Below are 13,039 nucleotides of genomic sequence, written 5' to 3' on the forward strand. Positions count from 1 at the left end.
TCTTCTAACTCCCCCCACCCCTCTCCCTCTGGTAATCACCAGAGAGGCAGCGTTACTAAGTATAAAACATGATGTGACTTTTGTAATCAACAAGGACTACATTTCCAAATGACGCATGCCTTGCTGTGTTTGGAATTGGGGGTACTGGTGGCCCTGAGTCCAGAGTTGATGAGAAGAAGCTATTCTCTTGAGCTTCATCCCTTGGAGTTGGGAATCTGTAGCCAAGAGGAAGGAACATGATGGAGGGAAGCCATGGCCTCCGTACTGGGCCTGGATGCTTCTGTCCCTGATGAGTTTCTTAGCTGATGTTTGAGCTGAACTATGGCAGGAGGAATTCCTTAGGCCTCCATTGGGCCCCATTGCAAAGAGCTGGACCTCATTAAGGATGTTGTACTTTTTGAGACCCAAATACCCAGATCCTACTATATCCCAATACCTCCCAATGATCCCAATGCAAATATGCAGATTTACCAGATGTTACTTGTGGGGAAGAAGGGTTCTATGGACAAATACCCTTTGGGGTTAATTGGGTTAAACAAAGCTAAACAGAATTCTTTGCTACAGGTTCTCTCTAAATCATATAGTCCTGTGGTTTGCTCCCAAACTCTGAAAATGTTTACATTTCCCATATTTATATAGACTGAAAATTAGTTTGCATAGAGCACCTTAGAGAAATGTAGTAAATATATAATTCACAAAGTAAAGTGTGATATTCTATAATTTATCTGTAGCTGTGGATTTCCTTGTCTGCAAAATAGGGTTTGGCCAGAAGTTCCCATAGACCCAGGTTCATCCAGCATGCACCCATGGAGACTGGGTTTATGTCAGAGATACTGGCCACTGATTTTTCTCGCTTGATCTGACTACTTTATTTGAAGCCCCTGGAGAAATACTTTATTTCAGAAGAATCCTTGTTGAGTATTAACAAAGGCCTAACTCATAGATACAAAGGTGATGTCAATTGTTATTAAACGAAAATCCTGTTTTTATAACTAGTACTTGTTATATATATACAAATCCAAGGTTTTAAGTTTTCCATAATTTTTTTTTTCACTTTTCAAACTATACTGGGAAATGTTAGTATGTAATGTCTAATAACTAGAAACTATGAAAACATATTATGTAGTATTAGCTTGGCTTCATAGTGTAAACTCTGGGAAATATGCATATTGATTGGCAGTGTGAGAACCATCCCTCTGGAAAAATAATAGGCATCTAGTAAACACTCCTTTGTTTTCCTGAAAAAGCATTGGGGAGCCGTGGCTGTTCTAAGACTCTGCTTGGTTTCCCTCCGCAGACAGCGTGGAGGATGAGCTGGAGATGGCCACCGTCAGGCATCGGCCTGAGGCCCTTGAGCTGCTGGAAGCCCAGAGCAAGTTCACCAAGAAGGAGCTCCAGATTCTTTACCGAGGATTTAAGAATGTAAGAACTTCCTTTTCAATTTTACCTTCACCCCGTTCTCATAGGAGCATAGAGAAGAGAGAGGGAAAGAGGGCAATATACAGTTCTGGGAGAGCACCCCCTCCATCCCCCCCATCTACACATTCCATACCAGTCTTTCCTAGATGTGACTATTGTTGTAGCCATTTGGACTATGACTCACTTGGGCACACCAATGCTCATACATTGTAGGTACACATAAAGCAAGAATGAGCAAAGGAGAAAGGTTTACTCAATTCAGTTCTTAGTATATTTTTTCTTTTTCAGCTATAATAACATAATTTCAATAAGCCCCAATTATCTCTTCATTTTTAAACGATAGTCCGGTGTTTGACTTGAAAGTTGGCTATAAATCGGGCCCATCAAGGAAGTCCCTCCCTTGCACTGGGGAAAAGTCACCATAAATTCAATAGTTCCTAAAAGACCATGATGCCACTGACTGGACCACAAGTGTCTGTAGGTAGCCCCTGCATCCAGTCTCTGTGATCCAGGTGTGACTATGGTAACTCTAATTGAGCTTTCAGAATATATTTTTAGGTTCCTTCATGCATATTTACAAACAACCTTCCACCATCCCTCTGACTCCAGGGCATCTGTCTCTATCCCATTTCTGCTCCTTCCCACTCTCCTTGCTTGGACTTTCTAAATTTTTTTTCCGCATTACTCTTCAAAAACATGGTTCTCTGCTAACACCCAGGCCTTTGTGGGGGTACACTGGGTGGGGAGGGAGGAGCTATAATAAATCTGTTCACTGCATAAATACAGGTCTCTCATTAACAGGGATCTTGATGTGTGATGTATCTAGATGACACATACATAAACATGTCTGAAGAGAAAGGGGCTTTAGAGTTATGCCTATGCTGCTAGAATGTAGACTTCAGAGAGAGTAAGACTTACAATGAAACAGCCGCACTGACCACTGGCAGCAGCAAACCACTGAGTGAGTGGCAAGGATGGGGAAAGAAAGGAGGTCAGAAAGACCAAGTCCTGGCCCTAAGTGAATCCTAAGGACAAACTAATATAATATAGTAGAGGCCCGATGCACGAAATTTGCACAAGAGTAGGCCTTTGCAGCCGCAGTGGCTGCCTCGATCCCTCCCTCACAGCCACTGCGGCTGACTTGATCCCGCAGCTGCAGTCCTGGCTTCATCCGGAAGGTTGTCCAGAAGGACGTCGGATGGTTGTTCAAGTGTTCGGCCATTCAGTCAACTTGCATATTACACTTGCATTATTATGGATTAGAACTTCAAATGCATTCCTGTGAATACCTAAACATCTCTGCTCTAGTTCACAGATCTTATAATAAGAAAACACATTTCTTTTTAACATTGGATTGTGCATCAGATTAAAAAAAAATGATTGCTGAATAAAGGACAATGTAATCCAACCTCCCAGCATCCCTGCATTGTTGATGGCTGCTACATTATTACTCCACTGCTGTCACTGTAGGTCTCTCCATGTGGGGTCTGATGCCTTTCACCCCATTTGTTGCAAACTGGAATCATGATTACTGCTTTCATTGACCTCAGTAGCCATGTCTGCACAAGTCTTATGCAAGTCACACTTCACAAAATATTTCCCAGGGTCCAAAGGCTGTATTCTTTTATTTCTTTAATGTTTTCTTTGCCTACTTGTACTCCGTTTTTCCTTTTCTCCCCTCCCAACCTCTTATCCCAACTTTTTTCCCCCCTTTCCTACCCTTCAGATCTCTTCTCTTTCTTCATTTCTCCATTATCTCTTTTTTTTCCCTTCTGTTGTCTCTTCCTCTTGTCAATTCTTGTCTCCTTTCTTTTACTCTTTTTCTTCCTTTTTCTCTATTTTTTCCTATTCTCTTTCTTCATTGTTTTCTGCCCTCCCCCATCCCATGAAAAAATTTCCATCAGACCTTTATATGCCTAAAGCATATTTTACATACTTCTTTAGAGCAAACCATTTCACAGTTTGCTCAGAAAATATTAACTGGTGTCTCTGATAAATCCAATGAGAGTGTTCTTTTAATGTTTGTTTATTTTCCCTTAGTCAAATGTACAACTTAATTTTAAAATAGCCCTAAAATATAGGAATAAAAGCACTAAAGCAGATCAGCAGCACTCATGTTTTACAGGATGGCAGCATCAGAACCAGCTTGCCATCACAGAAAGCAAACCACCTACCCTTGATTTCCTGAACACTAATTATCTCAAGCCCTTAAGATAAAAAAATCATTTTCCTGTAACCAATTAAGGTATTCACTTTTAATGAAACCTTTTAAAACTCCCCATATTTTGATTAAAAGGATAAACTAGTCATCAACATCTTAAAATAGTCACACGGAAATGGCTTACCACAGCAAGGCACCTTGGGTAAAGATCCCCAGGGTCCTCCAGTCTTTTTCCAGCACTGCATCTCTTATAGCATTCCCTCAACTCTAACATAGATTATTAATATAAATAAGGTCTGGGCCTGGCCAGCATGGCTCAGTGGTTGAGTGTCTACCTATGAACCAGGAGATCACGGTTCAATTCCCAGTCATGGCACATGCCCGGGTTGCAGGCTCGATCCCCAGTGGGGGTGTGCCAATCAGTGATGCTCTCTCACCATTGATGCTTCTATCTCTCTCTCCCTCTACCTTACACTCTGAAATCAATTATACACACACACACACACACACACACACACACACACACACACATATATATATACACACACACACACATATATATATATATACACACACATATATATATACACACACACACATATATATATACACACACACACACACACACACACACATATATATACACACACACACATATATATACACACACACACACACAAACACACAGAGGCCCAGTGCACGAATTCGTGCACTGGTGGGATCCATCCGGCCTGCCCTGATGGGGGCCATCGGTGGCATGGCTGGCCTAGACGAGGAGCCACAGGCAGTTTGCCAATTGGCCCTGCCCTTGATCAGGGGGGAGGGCCTGCCTGGGGGGTGGAGCCAGCCAGGGCAAGGGATGCGAGCATTCCGGTCATTCTGCTGTTTGGTTGATTTGTATATTACTCTTTTATTATATAGGATATATAAATGGGGTCTTGGAGAAAAGAAAAATAGTGATGGAGGATTTCTCAGCTCCTCACCCCATCTCATTTACTGAGTCACCCCCATATTTTTATTTCTCTTACCATAGGCTGAACTGGGCCTCCAAAAGTAGGCAGCTGATAGAAATGGAGAATATAATACCATTTTTTCTTAACCATTAGTGTGACTCTGGATCATCTGGTGGACTTGATAAGCACAGATGTCTGGGTCCTAGCCCAAAAGATTATGATTTAGCAGGTCTGAGACTGAACCCGAGAATTTACCCTTTTTGTAAGTTCTCAGGTCTGCTGATGCTGCTGGTCTGGGACCACACTCTGGGAATGACTGGTATAGTGCAGACATCATAAGCTCTGATGTCACTCGGACTTGGTTCCACATGTTACTTGTTTAGGTAGCTCCTTCTGAATCAGTGGCCTGTATGATCTTGTCTTTACAAATTTGAATAATGACATGTACATTGCACAGATTTGGGTATGTTTGTTTCTTTTATCTTTTGTTTTTGCGATATAAGCATAGCAATCATGGAGTTAAAACAAAAAAGAGTTATTGTAGTGTGACCCCAAATAGTCAACCTCACTTTTGTGTTCCATCGAAGGGAGCATTTGTGGTTGGCCTATATACCTCCCAGGCAGTGATCTGGGTTTTGAGCTATGTAACTATGTATTAGAAAGGATGCAGAAAAATATAAGATATTATCTATATACTGACAGTCTCAAATTTAACTGCATGCTGCAATCAATTGGGGAGCTTTAAAAATTACAAATAGTTGGTATCATGCTTGGTAATTCTGATGTAATTGCTCTGAGAAGAAGCTTGAGCAACAAGATTTATAAAGCTTTCCAGGTAATTATAATGTTCAGCCTAGACTGTGAAGCATTGAACTGGATATATAAGGTGTAAGGTGATTCTATCATACACACACACACATACACACACACACACACACACACACACACACACACACACTCACTAATGGATCTAATTGTAATGAGTCCTATAATGTCAAATAACAATGGTTATGTTGGAACCTTATAAAGTCCTTGGTGGGTGGAATAGTTGGGTGTGTGTGAGAGGTGAGGGGAGTGGGAGTAACAGGTTTTACCTCTAGTGATTCTGATTCAATTAAGTCTGGGGTGATGCTCAAGAATCCTTTTTAAAAACAAACAAACAAAAAAACTTCTTAATAAAATAAAATTTTATTTTAATAGCTAATAGAAGGCCATGTTTGAGAACCACTGACCCAGAAGGTCATGCAGGTATTGATATATATGATTCATAAACTAGCTTTGCTGCTCCCTTTCAAAATCAAGCATAAGTTTAGTTCAATTTTAAGTGATCGTGAATGGTCTACTGGGGCATGCAGTTTTACTGGTAATATGACTATGCATTTTTCCTCTCATTGATTAATAATTTGTGGCAAATTCCTCCCATCTTTTAAGGCACATGATGAAAGACAGGCACAAATGCAAAGTGGGACAAAAGTAGGTTTACAGTTGTGAGTACACAAAACACAGAGTTTTTGTATTATTTATTAATTATTTATTAATTATTAGAGACCCAATGCATAAATTTCATGCAAGAGTAGGCCTTCCTTCCCCTGGCTGCCAGCACCAGCCTCCCTCTGGTACCTAGGATCTGGGCTTCCCTCACAGCCCTGGCTTCATCTAGAAGGACGTCTGGTCTAATTAGCATATTATGCTTTTATTATTATATATTGTATTATTTTCCATACAAACAACTATAAACTTAGTTTTGCCCCACTCAGTAGTTAAACCTATATGCTTTGGACATCTGGCTCTTTTCTGTCCCAAATCTTTGCCTGTTTTAGTTCCCTTCTCTACTTTTAATTACATTAGGTTAAATATTCAAATATATCTTTAAGGCATCACTTGAATACTTGTTAATTTGGGGGCTAAAAAATTAATACTTTTCCTCCCACCTTCTAAGTTCTTCTAGACGGTCTAATAATCAAATTAACAGAGACAGATTAACAAGATAAAAATCAAATTATAATACATGTGCATGAGGAATTCACATAAGCATGAAATATTCCAAAGAGAATGGGACAACATTGGAGATATATATATATATCAAAGGCAGGAAGAGGGTCTTAGATTTTAGAAGTGAAAATGGGTGATTTACAGGTAATTAAGGAAGAACACACATAACAGGAAAATCCTTTCTGGGAGACTCAGAAGCAATGGGACACTGAGGTTATCTATCTAACAGGCCCCTGCCTAAAGCCCTTCTATTTACCATACTTAATTCTAATTAGACTAAAGGCAACACCCCCCAAATGTCCTTTCCATCTGAATATCTTAGGCAGATAGGGAGAAGGTCAAAGGTTCTTTATGAGTCTTGTTTTCTAATTAACAGCTTAAAATCAATATCCCAAAAAGACAGCTTCATGGTGGCAAAACTTTGGTTCCTTCCATTAATGTCCTTTTCCCCTAAAACTGCTAAGTGTTAACATCTTTTTTACCTAAAAAGGTTTGCATTAGTTTTCTATTGTGTATAACAAATTGCCACATATTAGTGGCTTTAAAAGCACACCCATTTATTACCTTACAGTCTTGAGGGTCAGGAGTCCAGCAGTAATTTAGCTGGATTCTCTGCTTGGGCTCTCACTAAGCTACAATGACAATATTGGTTAGGCTGCATTAGTTTCTGGATTCTGGGGTTTATGGTTGCTGGCAAAAAACATTTCATTGTGGTTGTATTTCCAAGATCCCCACTGTGGGTGTCAACCTGGGGACACAGAGCTCCTAGGCTTCCCATAGTCTCTTGCCAATGGACCACTCACAAGTTCTCTCCTGACATAGTAGCTCATGTCTTCAAAGCTAGCGAGGTAGCTCCACTCTTAATTTTTTGAGGAATTGCCAGACTGCTTTTCATAGTGGTTGTACCAATCCACATTCCCAGCAGTGAATGAGGGTTCCCTTTTTTCCACAACCTCTCCAACAGTTGCTATTGCTTGTCTTATTGATAATGGCCACTCTAACAGGTGTGAAGTGGTATCTCATTGTGGTTTTGATTTGCAGTTCCCTAATTGCCAGTGAGGTTAAACATCTTTTCATATATCTATTGGCTGTTCCTATGTCTTCTTGAGAGAGGTGTATTTTCAGGTCCTCTGCCCAGTTTTTGATTGGGCTGTTTGTTGGTTTGATGTTGAGTTTTATGAGTTCTTTATATATTTTGGAAATTAAACCTTTGTTGGAGCTACTGTTTGCAAATATCATCTCCCATCTAGTTGGCTGCCTCTTTGTTTTATTATTGGTTTCTTTTGCTGTGCAGAAGCTTTTTAGTTTGATATAGTGCCATTATTTTATTTTTGCCTTTACTTTCCTTCCTTTTGGGGTCAAGTTCATAAAATGTTCTCTACAACCAAGGCCCATAAGTTTGGTACCTATATTTCCTTCTATTTAACTTATTGTTTTGGGTCTTATATTTAGGTATTTGATCTATTTTGAATTAATTTTTGTACATGGAGACAAATTGTTATCCAGTTTCATTCATTTGCATGTGACTTTCCAGTTTTCCCAGCACCATTTATTGAGGATACTATCTTCACCCCACTGTGTGTTTCTGGATTCTTTGTCAAAAATTATCTGTATATATGCATGTGGTTTTATATCTTGGCTCTTTGTTTTGTTCCATTGATCTGTGTGTCTGATTCTCTGCCAATGTCATGCTGTTTTGATCATCATAGCTCTGTAGCATACAACCCAGCAACCCCTTTCCTGGATATTTACCTGAAAAACTCAAAATCATGTATTCACAAAGTTATATGCACCCCTATGTTCATTGTAGCATTAATCATGGTGGCCAAGACATGGATACAACCAAAATGTCCTGAGATAGAGGACTGGATAAAGAAGATGTGGTACATATATCCAATGGAATACTACTCAGGCATAAGAAAGGATGAAATACTGCCATTTGCAACAACATGATGGACCTTGTTAGAATATTATGCTAAGTGAATAAGTCAATCAGAAAAAGCTAAGAACCATATGATTCCACTTATATGTGGGATATAAAACTGAAACTCATAAACACAAACAGCAGTGTGGTGGTTGCCAGAGGGAAGTGGGTAGGATCAGAAGGATGTCCTAATATATGGTGACAAGAGAAGATTTGACTCTGGGTAGTGGGCACACGGTGCAATATTCAGATCTTCTGACATAGAAACTCACACCTGAAATCTATATGATCATGTTGATCAATGTCACCCTAATACATTTAATTTAAAAAAAAGCTAGCAAGGGAGAGTCTTTCTAGTCCACTAAAGCAGAGTCTTGTATAATGTAACATAACTATGGGTGTGACATCTCAGCCCATCACCTTTGATAATCTATCACTCAAGGCCAGGAGATTAAAAAGAGTATGATTTATTGGGAGTCACCTTATGGTGTCCATCACAGTGGTGTTTGTAAGGAGACAGCAACCCCTGTGGAGTGAAGCTGCTGAATTTGGTCTGATGTTACATTCAAGTTCAGTTAATACCCATGCTCAGTATTGTTCCTGCATTCAGACATTTCCTTGGAGAATTTACCAAAAGTGGTACCAAACTTTTCCTTGATTAATTAATTTGAAAGAGAGAGGGAGGAGTATTAGAGAGAGAGGAGAGAGAGAGAGAGAGAGAGAGAGAGAGAGAGAGAGATCAGTTTGTTGTTCCACTTGTTTATGAATTTATTGGTTGATTTTGACCAGGGATCAAACCTAAAACCTTGTTGTATCAGGACACTCTAACCAGCTGAGCTACCCAGCCAGGGCTCCTTGGTTTCTGGAAGAGTTATTATACTGTGGCCAAAGGAACCAGCAGGAGATGAGCGTTCTTTGATGGGATTTCTCACCCCACTGGAAGTGTTTGAGAGCTCATTGCACTAAGATCTTTAAAAATAGCTGATGGGAAATTATAGGGATCCACATTTTTGACAGAGTACATTTACATAACAAGCGTGAAATCTTACTTATGGTGGAGAGGGAGTGAAGGAGAGTTTAGCACCTGAATGGGAAAGAGTGGGATATGTTGGTTAGGATAGAGAACTAACCTGCTAATTGTATAAGGCAATTACTCTTTTGTCATGAGCTCTCAGAGGCATTCTTAAGACTTTCATAGACCATTGTGTGACCTTCAGCAAATCACTTCTTCCCTGGCAGCTTCTGTCTTCCTGTCAGCAAATTAGGGATTAAGAGATCTTCCTTTCCTATCAGAAGGGAGGTGGGTAATAATGAGTTTTGTTCAGCTCTTGAAGGACTCAGATAAAAGATCTTCCTTTAGTGCAAAGTATTACTCATGTACTTCAGAGTCAAAGTATAAGTACAGAGTTAAAATGTTATTTCCTAGGCCCTACCAGAGCTTTCTGTTCGGAGGAGAAGGTGGTTGACAGGTATGAGCAGATAAATGTGGCTGCTACTCTAGCTTCCAAGGACTGGCTTGGTCCAAGTGCTCTCCTGGGTTTAACCTTTCAATTGCCATTTCCTACCTTGGACAGTTCGTTTAGCATCTTTGGATATTAAGTTCTTTGAAAATTCAGAATATCAACACCCATTTATCTGAGGTGATGGGAAATGTTTTGTATGATCCCTTTTATTTTGAGTATGGTCAATAGACATTAGAGCCCTTTAGTTCCCTCCTCTGATTCTTCTAAGTAAAAAAAATAACTAAATTTCATAAAGACTCCATGATGTCATCTTGAAGTAAAAATGATAATGCAATTAGATTCCAGTTCTGGCTCCATTTGGCAATATACTTGACCTCTCTGTGCTTCACTTATCTCATCTGCAAAAATTGGAGGAATGCTAGTAGCATCTCATAGATGTTTTGCAAAGATAGGGAATATAAAGCACAGAATACAAAACCAGACTCATTATAACACTCAAAATGTAGCTATTCTTCTTCTGTTTGTTACCATGATTATTATTATCATTAGCACCATTGTTACCATGCTGCTTCTATGAATTTTGTACTGTCCAGAAGCTCTTTCTTAAAATGTCTTTGTTCCACACTCTTGCCTAAAGACAAATTTGGAAACAGTGAACTTTATTTGATTTGATTTTACTTTGTCCTTTGACTTCTTGGAGAAAGTGAGATAGTCTTTTCCATAATGACTCCTCACAAGGGTTTTGTAAAAATCAAAACAGATAACATAATTTGTGATGTTTTCAACATATAATGCAACCTAGAGATGCAGACATTTTTAAAAAACACACAACATATATAGAAGCAATCATATACTGTACTATTCACTAGTAGCATTTCTAAAATCTCCAAAATTTCTATTCATTTTTTTCCACAACAATCCTGTAAAGAAGTTCACGTTTTTTTGCTTCCTCAAGTCACAGGTGAATTGGTCCCAGCTAATGGGGAAGTTCTACTCCAGTAGGACATTCAGGGATCCAGGTTCCTTTCAATGTATTTCCCTGCTCTCCTTGGCTGGGCTTCTTGCCCCATCTGCATTGTGTAAACTAGGTCATTTTCATGGTCATATCTAGAGGAAAGGTGAAAGAGCCGTAGAACAGCAGCAGGCAACTTCCCTTAATTTAGAGATAACACAAATGTTATATATATTACTTTCACTAACATCCCAAGCATTCATTAGTCACATGGACCAATGGGCTCCAGGGAAAGCTAGGAAATGTATTCTCTAGCTAGACAGCAGTGGATTAGATAGAAGGAGAAACTAGATTGGGGAAACAACTAGCACTTTGCAAAAGTCAATAAACATCTCTTCTATTGAATTTTCTAGAGAATATACTTAAGGTTTTCTAAGTCAATCCAGCTAATCCTCCTAAGACAATTTAATTCTTTTAAGTCTTGGAACCAAGGTGTCCATTTATTCTTCAAAATCATATAGCCATTAATGCATCAAGACTTTTAAAATAATAATAGTAAGTTTCTGTCTTCTGACTGCTTCAAGGTTTCCTGTTTCCCTTAGCACTATACATCAGAACTAAATAGTACATAACAAGTAAAGAGCAGCTTTATCCAAGAGGGTTTGTTAGTACTATTTGTGTTATATCAAACACAGTCTTCACAGCACAGAACCCAAACACAGGAGGTAGTTAGACTGCTATGCCCATCAATTTTAACAGCATTACTCCTTCTTATTCTTTTTGGAAGAACTAATTGGTTCACACAAATGTATCACTGGGAGCCCAATAAATAATTTTTCAAATTCAGCACATATTTCTTAACGAGCCTGCCATGAAACTTGGTTAAAACCAAAAATAAATCTGGGACACCATTCATCACTGCAAGCTGCTGGCAGTGAACCTACCCCATAAAGTCAGATTATTTTTCATTTTTTTTACAATTCCCACTTAAATGGGTTTATTAATATAAGCCTAACTGGCAATTACTCCTGTAATTCTGGCAGGGATTCAGATCTTAATTACAATAAATTAAGTTGCCAAAACTTTAGAAGTCTTTCAATATTACTTTTGAGTTGAGTGTGTTAGACTATAAATTATCTTAAATCTGTGTTGATTAATTTAATTTGGGGAAAATATAAAGAAAGGTAAAAGGAAAATGAGATAGAATCAGTAATTTCTTTATGCATATTATGCTAACATATAAATTATGCTTAATATATGACATCCCAACTCCCGTAGAATTTAGATTAAGTCAAAACTTCTTATCCTAAGTTCCTCCTGGTTGTTAATCCTTTCCACAAGCAAATATGAACCAATCCTTTATTAAATGCTAACTACATGTCAGGGACTTTGCCAGTATTGACACACATTAATGAGTAAAAGAGAATTGTCTTCTACTCACAGACTAATTAGAGTCTAGTGTAGGAAGCGTGAAATTAGTAAAAAAGGAAAGAAAGGGTTAACTCATAGTTTTGTCTCTTTGTATAGTTCTATTTTGTCATAGCAATATCTACTCACCATGCAGAAAACTTGAATCAATATAATCCAGAAAGAATTGTTTAAAATGCCTTTAAAACTATTGGGGAACTTCAAAGGACCATATCAATAGAGTAGATGTTGCTTCATTATCTTCTAAAAGGCTTCTTTTGGTTGTTCATAGACCCTTAGTTAACAAAAATAAATGTTTAAAGAGAACTAAAATATTATACCTACCAAATCCTTCAGGCTGATGGACCTTATTTTATAAACATTCAAATAAGAATGTTTCCAGGTCAGTAAGGTAATAAACCAAACCATTTTTTAAATATATATATTAGAGAGAGAGAAACATCAATGTGGGAGAGAAACATTGATTGGTTGCCTCCTGAATGCACCTGAACAAGTAATTGAACCCACAATCTGGGTATGTGCCCTGCCTGAGAATCAAACCAGCAACCTTTTGGTGTATGGACATTCAAGGATCCAGGTTCCAACCATTAGAGTCACACTGGCCAGGGCCAAACCATTTTTTTTCAAATGTGAATTTTCAACCACTGTACATAGGCCAATGTACAACTTTATTTCTATTTTAAATATATCATCTATTGATCTTCAAAATATTCTGAAGGAAACTTTCATAAACACACATATAATATG

General features: G+C 38.5%; 1 protein-coding gene across 3 annotated transcripts in view; it reads left to right on the plus strand.

Moving 5' to 3' along the window:
• The window catches only part of KCNIP4 (potassium voltage-gated channel interacting protein 4), a 404,299-nt gene that overhangs the window by 327,078 nt on the left and 64,182 nt on the right, over positions 1 to 13,039 (plus strand). For all 3 annotated transcript variants that reach the window (XM_008140184.3, XM_054729845.1, XM_008140183.2), the window contains one exon: positions 1,298 to 1,422. In XM_008140184.3, coding sequence (XP_008138406.1) covers positions 1,298 to 1,422 — 125 coding nt within the window. The remainder of the gene's footprint in view (positions 1 to 1,297; positions 1,423 to 13,039) is intronic.

Source organism: Eptesicus fuscus, chromosome 2 (genome assembly GCF_027574615.1).
Source record: "Eptesicus fuscus isolate TK198812 chromosome 2, DD_ASM_mEF_20220401, whole genome shotgun sequence".
Taxonomy (NCBI): domain Eukaryota; kingdom Metazoa; phylum Chordata; class Mammalia; order Chiroptera; family Vespertilionidae; genus Eptesicus; species Eptesicus fuscus.